The 15,886-nt window shown below is 38.2% G+C and overlaps 1 protein-coding gene across 7 annotated transcripts in view; it reads right to left on the minus strand.

The window, feature by feature from the left end:
* The window catches only part of SLC44A1 (solute carrier family 44 member 1), a 212,778-nt gene that overhangs the window by 135,391 nt on the left and 61,501 nt on the right, over positions 1-15,886 (minus strand). For all 7 annotated transcript variants that reach the window (XR_009541529.1, XR_009541531.1, XR_009541530.1 and 4 more), the window contains exon 3: positions 14,833-14,975. Coding sequence is in view for 4 of the 7 variants with exons in the window: in XM_060154708.1 (XP_060010691.1) it covers positions 14,833-14,975 (143 nt within the window). In the remaining 3 variants the exon portion in view is untranslated. The remainder of the gene's footprint in view (positions 1-14,832; positions 14,976-15,886) is intronic.

Here is a 15,886-nt window from a genome sequence, read left to right on the forward strand (position 1 = left end):
AAAACCCAATGCAGCCAAAAATAAATAAATAAATATAAAATAAATAAAATAAAAATCAGTAGATGATAGGTGCTATGGTCTGAATGTGTCTCCCCAAAATTCACATGTTGAATTCTAACCCCCAAAGGTGATGGTATTAGGAGGTATAGGGGCCTTTGGGAAGTGATTAGGTCATAAGCGTGCCTATAAATTTCTGGCTTCTCTTGAAAAATTAGTATCACTGGGACCATGTACCCACATGCCAAGAATCAGCTAGAACCAATCAGCCACCACCTCCCCTCCTTCATATGGGCACACACATATAAAGTTCAAAGTGTCCAACACTCCCTGTTGTCTTATTCCCAGGCCACCTAAGTGACGAACAGTGTCTGCCTAAAGGCCTTTGAATTGCAACTTCTGGTTCCCTTTTCTGCCTTCAAAGACAGGAAGTTCACAGATAATTGGATGATCAACTTCAGTAACCACACCTAAGCTAGATTTCTGGTCTAATCTTTTCTCTACTTCCATGGTATGGTTCCTGATCTTTATCTTCATTTAATTATCTTAAAATATATGCACCTAATTCTAGCCCTCTCAAATAATTTTATGAACAAGAACAATTTTTAAAAACATTTGCCCCCTGAAGTTCTTGCCTGCTCCTTTACTGTGTGATTTATACTATCACTCAAATTCAATTCAACATCCTATTGGTATCTTAACTGGTATTATATTAAATCTATAAATTAACTTTGTTAGTATTGTCATCTTTATCATATTAAGACCACTCAGCCAGGAGTAGACTATATTTCTCTTACTATTTGTTTTCTTTTTTTCTACTGAAGTATTATAATTCTCTGTATTTGGCCCTATATCTTGTTAGATTTTTTAATAAAACAAGTATTATCTTTTTCATTACATTTTGTCTACTGACAAAATAAATGACTGAATTCAGTTAGGCATATTTTTATAACCCATGATTTAAGCATCTCATTGCAAGACATGTTTTTGTTGAATCTCCTAAACATTCAGGATACAGTCCCTTGTCATTGACAAATAGCATTATTTTTCTCTCTATTGATTTACACACATTTCACTTATCTCTTTTATATGATTTGTTGCAACTATTTACTTAAAATAATACTATAAAAAAGGTGACATCCTTATTATGTTTAATTTTAAACAGACTATTTCTCCATAATATTGGTACCTGCCACTACTATAAACTCCATAAACTTCCCTCATGCCCTCAGACTTAAAATGAAATTGTTTTCTGACAGAAGTGCCAAGGTAATTCAATGGGGAAGATAACATTTTCAATAAATGCTGCGGAAATAGCTAGATTTTTATATGGGAAAAACAAACAAACCTTGACCTCTCCGCACTGTACACAAACATTAAACATAAGTGCTAAATAAAAAAACTTCCGGAAGAAAACAAAAAAATCTTTGTGACTTTGGGGTACAGCAATGATTTCTTAGAAAACAAAAGGCATGAACCATTAAAAAGACACATTTTTGTGTGATGTTTTTAAAATTTATCTCATGGATAAATTAGACTTCATCAAAATTAAAAACTTTCATTTGTCAAAAGATACCATCAAGAAAATGAAAAGGAAAACCTCATATTAGAGAAATATTTACAGAACATGCCTGACAAAGGTCTTTTATCTAGTATACATAAAGAACTCATAACTTATTAAAACAAACAAACCAATTTATTTTAAAATGTGTAAATGACTTAAATACTTTGCAAAAGAAGATATATGGATGGTCAACTAGCACTTAAGATGCTCAACATCATCAGTCACTAGACATATGAAAATTAAAACCACAGTAAGATACCACTACACATGTACTAGAATAGTTAAGATTAAAAAGCCTGATAATATGAAATGTTAGTGAGGAGATGGAGCAGCTGTAACTCTCCTCCTTTCCTAGTGGGAATGTAAAACAGTTTGGTAATATCTTATAAAGTTAAACATAGCCTCACCATATGACTTGGCAATCTCAATCTTACGTTATCTACCCAAGAGTAATGAAACAGACCTTCATACAACATCATATACACACATTTTCAAAGCAGTGTTATTCACAATAAAAAAAAATGTTAAGCGTGGAAAACACACACACACACACATCCAAAAACTGGTGAACAGATAAACAAAACGTTATATATCCACACAATGAAATACTACTCAGGAATTTAAAAGGAACAAACTACTGATATATTCAACATGGATGAATCTCACATTATTACGCTATGTGAAAAAAAGTGAGAAAATACTACACACTGTATGATTCCATGTATATATATGAAATTCTAGAAAAGGCAAAACTATACTGACAGAAAGCAGATCGGTGGTTATTTGCGGACAAGGATGGGGCATGGATTGACTGCAAATGAGCATGAGGTAATTTTCTGGGGGTAAAAGAAGTATGGATTATGATGGGGAGCACATGACTGTATAGTTACCAAAACTGTACACTTAAAATGGACAAATTATTATACGTAAGTTATACCTCAATAAGACTATAAGATATTTTAAATTTCATCTTGAAAATGCATTTTACAAAATGCAACTTAAAGAGTCCCAGTGGGTAGCAACAAATTTAACCTACTCAGAAAGAGGTCTGGACTTTGCCCTGGGCTTTGGGGAGTTAATCTCTAAGCTTTGTAGGAGTGTCTTTATTTGCCTGGGGATTTAGGTTAAGGCAGGTAGTCAACAATGTGAAGGCTGGAGGTGGGCCTCACCAGATAGGATTTAGGGTGGAAGTTGACCACTCTTAGAAAGATCAGCAATGTCATATAGACCAGGAGTTTTATCAGCCTGACCAGAAGGGGCTGAGACTGAGTCAGCCACATGGGTAATGAATCATGCTTGCATAATGGAGCCCTATAACAATTCTGAATGCTGAAGCCTGGCTGAGCTTCCCAGGTGGCAATACTCCATGCATATTATCACACATCAATGCCAAGCAAGAAACATGCCCTGACTCCAGGGAGAGAGAACAACAGTACAGCTTCTCTTGTTAGCATCTCCTTACAACTGTTTGCTTTTCCTTGTAATAAACTGTAACTGTGAGTGTAACAGACTTCAGTAAGTTCTGTCAGGGCTTCTGGAAAATTATCTAAACTAAAGGTGGTCTTGTGGACCCCTGAACTTGCATTTGGTGTCAGAAGTGAGTGTGGTCATGTGTGGACTGTATACCCTCTAACTTCTCAGTTGCCCTCAACTCTCACATCCAGATAAACATAATAAGTAGGTTGCAAATTCATGACTATAAAATTCATAGTTGAAGTGGTTCATAATAACCTAAAGTATATGACAAAGGTCATATCCATAAGCTTATGTACAATGACAAAATAACAAAGAACTTTTACAGCTGTCTGGTTAACCTGGAACCAACCCAAGTAGTAAGACTCTAGGTTGAGGATGTGCAATCAGTTGTTTAACTTAGACATGTCAAGTATATAACCTAGGCAGGTAACACAGAGAAACCAATCATCCCTCCCTTGTCTAGGTGTATGCCTACCATCTAATTCTGTTGAGTGTCTTTTTACTTCCTTATTTAGAATCTGCTCAACATTTTGACTTTCAAGTCCTGAATTTCCTATGGCATGCAGTTGGATCTCTTCTTTCAAATTGCTAGCAGTATTATCCAGAGTAAGTATTTTCCTAAAGGAAGAATTTCACTAGCAATACAGACGTTACTTTGTAAAAAGTGTTTTAAAAACTCAGGATAAAGAGGGTGTAATCATGAAATGACAAAAACTATTTTCCAAAGATGCCATCATAAATCTGCTTTCTGAAAGTTTAACTATCATTTTTACAACTTTCATGAGAAAAAAATGAAAAATTAGGAAAAAATTGCATAAATAATACAGTAAGTTTCCATAGAACACCATAAATGTTACTGTTTCCAAATGCTTGTAAATTTGTGGGCAAATGAGTCCACAAATGCAAGTTCAAGTGAAGTATCTATCTAGGCTGCTCTTTTTTGTGTCAAGCCAAACTAGGACAGGTGGTAGGTTCATGTTGCAGTCAGAGAGTATTTGACAGGAGGGCACAGAGGAAAGTGCTTTCCCTCAAAGCAAAGGCAAACTCAACAAAGGCTCAAAGTATCTCCATTTGTTCAAACTTATCCCTAAGTGTGGGAATGAGCAGATGTCTACTGGGCTGCTCTGAAGAATACCCGGGACACTCCATAAAACCCAGCACAACGGATAAATGTGCTACCTCTGTTCTCCTAAGTTTCTACAACTCCACAAGACAGAGCTGGGAGCTCCTTACTGTGTGCACCAGTTTTCATCAGGCTTTAGGTTGGCCTGCAGAACTCCAACCTGTAGACGATGTTCTTCAGCCAACAAGAACCAAGCTTAGCATTCTAATCGGAATCTCATCCTCACTATAGGTGGGCTCTTGGAGCTGCCTCTTGGGCCAAGAACCCACATGACCATCCATCATCAGCTCCCTCCTGCACCATCATCACTATGTGTGCCCTCCTTCCACAGATCTACTTTATTTGATTTTTCCCCTGCTAGAAGGCAAGTTCTGCTCTGAACCCCCAACTCACCTAACTGGGGCTCTAAAAAAATCCTACTTTGAATGACTCTGTTCCTGAACCCCGAGTCACTGGCTGAGAGATTCTCTAACCCACATGGACAATCTAGAACTAAGAGGCAACCCTAAAGAAGGGGAAGTCAAAAACATTGAAGCCTGAGAAGGATCTGACCCACTGTTGTTGAAGGAAAGGGACCATAAGCCACAGAATATACAGGCTACAGAATACACAGGTTACCTCTAGAAGCTGAGAATGACCCCTGGCTGACAGCCAGCAAGGAAATGGAAGTTCGTCCTACAGGCACATGGAACTGAACTCTGCCAACAGCCTGAATGAACTTGGAAGAAGGTTCATTCCCCAGAGCCTCTAGTAAGGAACACAGCCCTGCCAACCCTCTGATGTCAGCCTTGTGAAACCTGGGGCAGGGAACCAGCTGAGCTGTGCTGTGCACAGAATTCTGATTTACAAAACTTTGTTGTTTTAAGGCACTTAGTTTGTGGCAATTTGTTACAGAAGCAGTAGGACTGAACACAATAGTGCTCTCAGTGCTACCACCAAATTGCCTTGTTTTCCTGTCCCCACCTGCCTGCAGTTAGGAACCCAGGAAACTGGAGTCACCCAGCTTTCAATATACAACACTTTTATAGGATGCCCCACACTGCACTGTCATAGTTTATCTGTGTATTTTGTCTTCCTCACTAGAACGCAAGCTCTTCAAGGACAGGGACTGTGAATTCCTTTTTTTTAACTCTAATTTTTTTTTCATTGCCCAAATAATATACACTGATGGTAGAAAACTTAGGAAAAAAAGAAGCATAAAAGAAAATTTAAATGACCCATAATTCAACAGTTAATCACACTTAATATTTTCATGTCATTCTATACTTTATTATGTACATGTATTTTTCATATATATAAATAAAAATCACACTATATATACTGATTTATAACTTTATTTTCCCCTTAATAATGTTATGTGGATATTCCACGTCAATGGACATAATTCTATACCATCATTTTTACCGTTCCATAGTATTCAGACTGCGCCAGGTCCTCCTGTTATAACCACTCTGGTGCCCTTATATCTCGCCCTTCATAACACTTTTGACAGCTGTAATAACATTTGTGATTATATGATGATATTATTAAGTTCTGTTTGCTCTACTAGATGGTAATTTCCATGAGATAAGAGTGTGCCTATTTTTCTCAGGAGTATAATCTCCAATGCCTAAACCAAAGAAGATGGCCAAGAAATATAATTCATGAATGAATGAATGAATTAAAGCAAACCTCTCTTTTCAGCCATTTAGGTTGTTTCCTATTTTGTTATTCTTAATAGAGGTTTTTAGCACACAGTAGATTTTCAATAAATGTTTCCTGACGACTAAAATAATAAACAGAATTTTAAAGCATGGTGAAGGATAGTCATTCAGTAGGCAGTAATTTGATTTAAGTCATTGGGAGGAAGAGAAATAAGCCCTAGCGACGTAAACAGAAAGAACTGTACATAGCTGATAAAAGGATCCTCAAAGTGAATATTCTAGCAAATTGTATCTTTACTTTTCTAGCCTTTCTTTTTTTCAAACAGAGACAGGTATGCATAGTCAACAAGAGTTGATAACTCTTTAAAAAGTCTTCAAAACAGGTCTATGTTTTATATGATAACTAATTTTTTTTTTAAGTTCTTCCTAAAATATATGGTTATACGGCATAGTATAGGCCCAGAAAGCTTGGCAGTCTGGTCATGAGTAGTTTAAAATGTGAACACATTCTTCATATGGGTATAATATCACTACCAACCCCCGAAATAATAAATAAGACATCATGAAAGTTAATAAGCTTTATATAGTATTATATATCAATTATACTTCAATTAAAAAAAAAAGAAACCAGGGGGAAAAAGTTAATAAGGTAATTAGCAATCATGGGATAGACTGAACCAGACACTAAACCTACAGAATTCTGAGATTCAGTGGCCACTAAAGTCCCATTCTTTTTTTTGTTTTTTTTAATATTTTATTTATTTATTTATTTGGCTATGCCAGGTCTTAGCTGCAGCATGCGGGATCTAGCTCCCTGACCAGTGATCGAACCGGGGCCCCTGCACTGCAAGTGTGGAGTCTTAACCACTGGACCACCAGGGAAGTCCCTGAAGTCCTACTCTGTATCCATGTAGAGATTATAAAAATAGACAGTTTCTTTAAAATAAGACTATTGCCTATTAAACAATCAATGATCTTACTAAGAAAGTAACATTGCCAGTTTTAAGCTACATGTTTTTCAATGAATATTTAACACATACAAATGGTAAAAATATACAAATGTGAAATGAGAAAAATGCATTTCATCATTAAAATTCATATTCTTTATCTTACAGAGAAAGAAACACACAAGATTGCCTCCAAATTATTCAAAGCCTTCAGAGATTGTATAGGTGCTTTGGTTCCTTACGAAGTTTCTTTAGTTATAACTTTATTGATTTATATAACCTGCCCTTTCTTCTTTGCATGTTCTACTAAGTTTCTTTCATCTTTAAATGTTGGAAGGGAGGGGCCCCAAAAGCGGAAAGGGTGAGAAAGTAGAATCACTGTGTAGCTTACCAGAGACAGTATAGCATATAATGCAAAGAGCACTATACTAAGCATGGAGAGTGGAGAGCTAGTCCTGGTATTACTGTCTTTGTCAAGTCACTGATGTTTCCTAGACCCCAGTTTCTTCACCTATAAAATGAAGGGGCTCGGGGCTTCCCTGGTGGCACAGTGGTTGGGAGTATGCCTGCCGATGCAGGGGACGCGGGTTCGTGCCCCGGTCCGGGAAGATCCCACATGCCGCGGAGCAGCTGGGCCCGTGAGCCATGGCCGCTGAGCCTGTGCCTCCGGAGCCCGTGCTCTGCAATGGGAGAGGCCACAACAGCGAGAGGCCCGCATACCACAAAAAATAATAATAATAAAAAAAAAATGAAGGGGCTCAGTGATCTCAAGGGCCCTTCCAGCACAAACATTCTAAGCTGTGGATTTCTGGGGAATGAGACAGTTAAAGAAAAGAAGTAAAACTCACACTAGATACCCTGCTAAATATTATGAAGGTAACTGAAAAAGGTCTCAAATAAAATGCCCCCTATGGATTTTACTCACACATACATGCCATCAACCTCCTCAGACCTCTACTTCCTGTACATCTTGTTGACACTGATTCATGTGAAATCTGAGAGGCATTTTAGGGCCACAGAGCTTTTATCAGTGATTGGGACTTTAATGGCTTCCTTAGAGAAAAGCCAAAAAGATAAAGAAGAACATTAGATTTGTGCAAAAAAAAAAGTACACACAAAACATTTGTGTATTAGAGGTATCTTCAGAACCTCTGCAGAAAGATCAATATTGATAAGTGAGATAAGCTGAGAAAACTTCTTAGAGCAACAGAGAAAGTGGACACTAAGCTGTATGTTAGGATTGTTTGCAGAATGGAGAGCAGAGTTCTATTAATCATATAATGCCTATATCAAAATGATTAAAAGCAGTTCCCTACATACCCTCACCCGGCTTTATGATAGCCTATGTATACTAAGAGCCACTGCCACCTTGCCTTAGCCTCTCCCATCCCAAGCAACCAGAAAAGGGGACTATCCATGGAGGAAACACAGTACCTCCCCTCCTCCAGTCGTCTTACCAGGGGTCAACAGAGCTAGATGCTTTGCCCCCATATAGTTCTCATATACACTAATTCAGGTATCTTAGAACTAGAAGCATTTCTGCTTTATCCAAATTGATAAGGATAAAGCAGAGATTTGATTGATGATTTGCAAATCAAAACTATCATGGTATCACCTCACACCAGTCAGGATGGCCATCATCAAAAAATCTACAAACAATAAATGCTGGAGAGGGTGTGGAGAAAAGGGAACCTTCTACACTGTTGGTGGGAATGTAAATTGGTACAGTCACTATGGAGGACAGTATGGAGGTTCCTTAAAAAACTAAAAATACGGGCTTCCCTGGTGGCGCAGTGGTTGGGAGTCCGCCTGCCGATGCAGGGGACACAAGTTCGTGCCCTGGTCTGGGAAGATCCCACATGCCGCGGAGCGGCTGGGCCCGTGAGCCATGGCCGCTGAGCCTGCGTGTCCGGAGACTGTGCTCTGCAATGGAAGAGGCCACAACAGTGAGAGGCCCGCGTACGGCAAAAAAAAAAAAAAAAAAAAAAAAAAAAACTAAAAATAGAGTTGCCATATGATCCAGCAATCCCACTCCTGGGCATATATCTAGAGAAAAACATGGTTCAAAAGGATACATGTGCCCCAATGTTCATTGCTGTTTACAATAGCTGAGACATGGAAGCAACCTAAATGTCCATCAACAGATGAATGGATAAAGAAGATGTGGTACATATATACAATGGAATACTACTCAGCCATAAAAAGAATGAAATAATGCCATTTGCAGCAACATGGATGGACTTGGAGATTATCATACTAAGTGAAGTAAGTCAGACAGAGAAAGACAAATGTCATATGATATCACTTATATGCAGAATCTAAAAAAAAACCTTATACAAATGAACTTATTTACAAAACAGAAACAGATTCACAGACGTAGAGAATGAACTTATGGTTACCAGGGGGGAAGGAAGGAGGGAGGGATAGATTAGGAGTTTGGGATTGACATGTACACACTGCTATATTTAAAAGATAACCAACAAGGACCTACTGTAAAAATAAATAAATAAATATGAATTTTAAATAAGATAAAAATAGATGGGGCTTCCTTTCTGGGAACAATTTCTATAATAATAATGATTCTCTGTCTAAAAATTGACACATACACTCTAAGACTAACTTTATTTTACTTTTTTGTTTTTTTAAAAATTTATTTATTTTTGGCTGTGTTGGGTCTTCATTGCTGCATGCTGGCTTTCTCTAGTTGCAGTGAGCGGGGCCTACTCTTCGTTGGGGTGCGCAGGCTTCTCATTGCAGTATCTTCTCTTGCTGTGGAGTATGGGCTCTAGGCACGTGGGCTTCAGTAGTTGTGGCACACGGGTTCAGTAGTTGTGGCTCGCGGGCTCTAGAGCACAGGCTCAGTAATTGTGGCGCACGGGCTTAGTTGCTCCCCGGCATGTGGGATCTTCCCGGACCAGGGCTCAAACCCATGTCCCCTGCATTGGCAGGCAGATTCTTAACCACTGTGCCACCAGGGAAGCCCTAAGACTAGCTTTATGGTTTTGAAAATGATAGGCAATCTAGAATGTGGCAGAAGAGATATGTTTTTGGAATTGCCAATCAGAGTTCAAAATATATTATTACCATCCCAATCCCCACTACCAAATACCAAAAAAAATAGCTATAAGCCACACCCATGCTCTATAGTAACATTAATACCATAGCTCAGCTATAAATACAAGTCATTTTCTTCTCCGGGCCTTAGCTGGCACTCACAAATATTTGATGCAATGCTTTAAGGTTACCTATTAGATAATCTTAAGGATCCCTTTCATCTCTGGCACTTTATGGTTCTAAGATAAATGAGCTTTTCTACGTTGACCCAGCGTCAGAACTTATTTATAGCATTGTTTCTAGGCAGAAAAGTTTTATACATCTCAAGCAACTGACTTAAAAATCAACTTTGGGAATATAATCCATTTGAAGTTGAGGCCTTCCAGTATCTCATAAAATATTGTCTGCCATGTTCCTATACATCTTTATTACTACAGTAAATATTATTTGGAGAAAAAGAACACATTATAATTAGAATGATTAAAAAAATAAACACAGACTTTTCTTTACTACTATAGAATTCTTACAGTCGTCTTGGTATCTTAAATTTTCTGGTTAGAACAGGTCAAAGACATTTCCCTTCCCATGACTCTCTTGACTTACCTCCTTCCTATTTTATTGCAATTCAATAAGCCCTTATGAAACAATTCTTGGTTTTTGAAATTTAGGAGTCATACAAAACATGGTGCTCCAGGGAGACAGAGCTGGGCAGTGTGGCACTGAGACTCTAAGATGCCCTAATTATCCCTACCTCCTATAATTCAGACCCCTCCCCTGAAGTTTGGGTGGGACCTGTGACTTGTTTCTAACCAGTAGAATATGGCAAAGGTGAGGGGATCTTACTTGCATAGTTACATTACGTAAGACTGTAACTTCCATCTTGCTAGCAGACTCTCTGTATTGACTCCCTCCCCGTTGGCTTTGAAGTAAGCTGCCATGTGGAGAGGCCCACGTAGCATGCAACGAAGGTGGCCTCTGGCTGACAGCCAGTAAAGAGCTAAGGCTCTCAGTCTAACAATCCTCAAGGGGTATGTGCTGCCAACAACCACCTGAGCTTGGCAGGGGAACTTCCCCAGTAGAACGCCGGCTCTGACCAACACCTTGAGTGCAGCCTTCTGAGAGACTCTGAAGCAGGAGTCCAGCTAAGGCAAATCCAGATTCCTGACCCACAGGAACTGTGACATAATAAATGCCACTAAGTTTATGGAAATATTGTTACCTAACAACTGATCATTAATACAAGCAGAGAAGAAGCACAGCATAATTAGAGAACAACTTAAAGGAAATAGAAATCCAAGTATAAAGTTCTGGGATAAAGTTAGTTTTGAAATAGTCCATAGAGAGGGTATGAGACCCACATTTTTTCAAGAATTCAGATTGGCAGAGAGGTAGAGGGACAGCACAGAGGTAGAATAAACTGAATACCATGGACAATAGTATCATTACACTGAGAAACGTGGCTAAGACTGAAGAGGTACATTGGGTCTAGGTCACGGTAGGGCTAAGTGGGCTCATTTTCAATACCGTAGATAATCACACAAAAGGAAAGGCTCTAGAGCAGGGAAATGACAGTAAAAAGTGCTTCAAAGAACTTAATCCTATCACAGTATAAAGGATGGAGAAGATTAGAGATAAGAAGACCAAGAATAGATATGCTGGCACAACAGTCTTCCTGAGAGGCCAGCAAACACTGGTGGGGGGGCGGGGCGGCAGCGCTGGGCAGGGGGCTCACGTTCATGAATAATCAAAGGAATGCAAATTAAAACTATAAAACACCACTTTGTGATTGATCAGATTAGTACAAAAACTAATAATACTAGCAAAGATAAAACAATCTCAGACACTTTGTTGGTGGGAATGTAAATGAAACAGACTGTATGGAAAGGCACTTAGTGATATGCATTAATAATCTTTAAATATTCAGATCCTTAGACTCAGTAATTCACTTTGAGAACATATTCAAAAAAATAAATCATTTTTTTTTTTGCGGTACGTGGGCCTCTCACTGTTGTGGCCTCTCCCGTTGCGGAGCACAGGCTCCGGACGCGCAGGCTCAGCGGCCATGGCTCACGGGCCCAGCCGCTCCGCGGCATGTGGGATCTTCCCGGACCGGGGCACGAACCCGTGTCCCCTGCATCGGCAGGCGGACCCTCAACCACTGCGCCACCAGGGAAACCCAAAAAATAAATAAATTTATTTACTCATTCAATAAACGTTTAATTGAGTGCCTACTACATTCCAGGTACTGAGGATACAGCAGTGAACAAAACAGACCTCACCTCTGCTTTCATAGAACTTAGAAGAGACCAACATTTAACAAAGAATCACAAAATAAATGTATAATTACACATTTTACAGGATAAAATGAGACAAATTATGAGCTTAAAAAAGACCTTTCTGGAAAGTAACATTTATACTGAGAGCTGAAGGATGAATAGAATTTAGCCACATGAAGAATAAGAGGATTTTTTTTTTTCTGATAGAGGAAACAATATTCATGAAGGCAAAAAAGAGCTGTATTCAAGATTTTAGAGGATTCATTCATTAACTTATTCAACAACTATGTATGGAGGTTCTAGTAAGTACCAGGAACTAGGGGCTGAGGATAAGGGATGGGAGAAAATGATCAAGGTCAAGTTGAGGTAACAGCAGACAAAACAGATATAAAAATTTCTATAGGAATGGAAGGGCATGGTATTCACAATAAAGCCAAAGATGTGTGAAAAAGGAGGAAACCAATGCATTTGGCAGGAAAAAAAAAACAAAGGATGGAGTATAGGTAACAAACACAAAGATTTTCTACCTCCTCTCAAATCCAAATAGGATAGACTTACCTGAGAAAGATATGTTCAAAACAGTACCATTCATTTATTTAAAAAATTACTACTTATAGATAGAAATACTTAGATGGCTCAGAGCTAAAAATGTTCATATGCAGAGAAGAAGAAGTAGAGATCAAAAATAAATTTTAGGGCTTCCCTGGTGGCGCAGTGGTTGAGAGTCCGCCTGCCGATGCAGGGGACACGGGTTCGTGCCCCGGTCCGGGAAGATCCCACATGCCGCGGAGCGGCTGGGCCTGTGAGCCACGGCCGCTGAGCCTGCGCGTCCAGAGCCTGTTACTCCGCAACGGGAGAGACCACAACAGTGAGAGGCCCGCGTACCGCAAAAAAAAAAAAAATTTAAAAATTAAAAAAATAAATTTTAAACATATATACATGAGTTAAGGCATAGCTATACTTGGGACACTACCCTACAAGCTATCCATGAATGTGTCTCAACTGTGCTAAGCATGCAAGGAAAGGGAACCACTTTTTCAGAAAAATAAGCAGGCTTTCTTTTCAAGAGGCCAAAATGTACATAGAATAATCTGAGGATTTGAAATTAAAAACTGATCAAATGAACCTAATAAGCTTAAGGATGAAGTGACAGTTACACAAACTTTATGGTAAGAATATGCTTGGAGTTACCAGCAAGTTAAAAAGGGAGCCATAAGAAAGATCACGACCTCATCTCAGCAGTAGACCTGAGGAAGTAGAGCCCTTTTCCTCCTGTCTCCTCAGTTATCTAAATGGTAATATTTTATGTTTGGTACATATCAACAGCATTAAAGAGTTACAAATATTTGACACTACCTTCAAAAATATATATATATGCAGAACTCTGTACTATTTTTGCAACTTCTCTATGAGTCTAAAATTATTTCAAAATAAGAAGTTTGGGTAGATTTGCTACAACAAATAACACAAAGCCTAAAATTTGTGTTAATTTCATGAAGCAATCAAAAAGAAGGACAAATGAAACAATTCTCCAAATTATGCTCTGAGAGTCCAATTTTCACTTCTTCTGTTAAGGGATGCAGGTACCTATCAAGAGAAAAGCCCATGGTCTGTCTTGGACATCCACTGCCCACCAGACTTTTGGGGAAGTCATTCAATCTCTCTAAGCCTCTGCTACACCTACCCCACAGGTTGGTATTATATACTTTTTGACTATGGCATACTATGCAAGTATTCATGATCATTATTTAGAATTATTTATTTGAACTGCATTATTCCTTCATTAAATGGAGGAATATCTCTAAGATATGATGAACTATTTGGATTTTTTTCAAGTTTTTGCATTTATCAAATGAATCTTCTACTTAATTAGGGGCTCAGATTTAACCAACACATTTATCTAACAGTAAATATAGTTATTATATCCCCCCAAATATAATAGAACTACAGTCTAAAAAATGTTTTTATCTGCTTTAGCCTTTTCCTATAAAGTTCATTAATGTAATTGGTTAACCTGTTACCTTAAAATTAATTTGGTTAATTCTGAAGACCTGTATTTATTTATTAGAGCTGTCTAATAAAGTTTGATGGGGCATAAATACACAGTTTGAACAAACATACTATCATACATAAAATGTTTGATGAAATATATTTACCCCACAGACATTAAAAATGAAAAAATAGCTCTTTTGAAGAAAAGAGGCGATTAAGTCAGGAATTTCATGAAATCCAAACGCTGAACCTTGAGAACCCAAAAGAAATTTCAAAGTCTGACAAAGAAAATATATCTCTTATAAAATTGGAAATCAATGTGTACTTATAAATGATGCAGCACAAAATGCTTTATTATAACTTTAATGTGTCAGAATCCACTATCCCTCTGCCTTCCATCAAGTACACTCTCAGGAAGAAAAATATTATATTATTTTCTGTGTTAAAATTTAGTGTACAGCCTAAAGGTGAGTCGGAAAACAGAGTACAAGAGTAACCCTCTCAAATCATGCATTTACTCATTAAAACCTCAAGGTAGCCCATTTTAACATGGCACCAAATTTTGTTTCCTGGAAAATGTATTTATAGACCAAAACTAGAAATGATTCAAGTGGACAGTTAAAAAGAAAATTAAAAAACATCATCAGGAAGCATATAAAAATAATATTCCATAAGATATTATCTTTATAACAGTAAGAAAAGCAGGAGGCCCCCTCCCCTTCAAAGTTTCCAGTGTTCACCATTCAGCCAGTCTACTCACTTCCGGTGGGTGTGGTCCATGCCACTGTTTGGTATTGCTTCCAACTTTGCATTTTTCTGCCCACAGATATTTCCATAGCTGTCGTATCCTGACACTAGTCTTGCTGCTGCACCTGTTGCTACTGAAAAGCCACAAATAAATCCCTAGGGGAAAAAAAAACAGAAAAAAACATACAAATAAACCATTTCAATAGCAACAGTCACTACTTGATAAAATAATGAGCTGCTTTTGTCCCTTGAAGGGAACAAAGAGCTATCTTTCCTTTTGCAAACACTATTTCACTGTTTTCCTTGGATTTCACATAAGCGATATACAAAGCAGTCCACAGGGCAACACTATTTGCTACAATAACAAATCTCAAGCTTTTACATCATAAGGTTGTCTTTGCATTTTACAATAATAATAGCAGCTTCTCTGTATTGAACATCTGCTCAGTGCCTGGATCTGTACCAGATGCTTCCCATACATTTTCTCTAATCCTGATGATGGGGAAACTGAGGCCCAGAGAGCATAAATAAGTTGCCCAAGGCCATAGAAGCTAGTAAAGATCAGAGCATAGACTCAGACCCAGCTTTCTTCATTCTTTAGTTTTATTTGGTTGTAAAAGAGTTCTGTTAAATGAACAACAGCAACAGATGAAAGACAAAAATTCAAAGAACAATAGGTATGTGGGTTTTGAATCACTATCACTTCAGTACACACAACACTTCTGTTCCCTTCCTGCAGTAAAGTTGTATACAAGCCAAAGAATTATACCATGAAGCACCGCCACGCTCTGAATATTGGAGACTCGAGGAGAGTGAGGCACTGGGTCCGTGTGCCGCAAAGGTCACTTCATTTCATGGGAATATGCTTCGCCACAGTGCCAAAGGCAAATGGTACTTCCTTCAGAACTGCATCATGCTTGCTAAATTGAGGATGCACTGACCAAAGCAAAGCAATAAAACCCTACACTCAACTGCAGGCTACTGGGCATTAAGAACAGGAAATAAGGTGAGTCACTACTAATAAACTGAGTGAATTGGGAGAACGGACGGGGGTTAAGAAATATTCT

The sequence above is a fragment of the Lagenorhynchus albirostris genome, chromosome 7 (assembly GCF_949774975.1).
Source record: "Lagenorhynchus albirostris chromosome 7, mLagAlb1.1, whole genome shotgun sequence".
Taxonomy (NCBI): Eukaryota; Metazoa; Chordata; class Mammalia; order Artiodactyla; family Delphinidae; genus Lagenorhynchus; species Lagenorhynchus albirostris.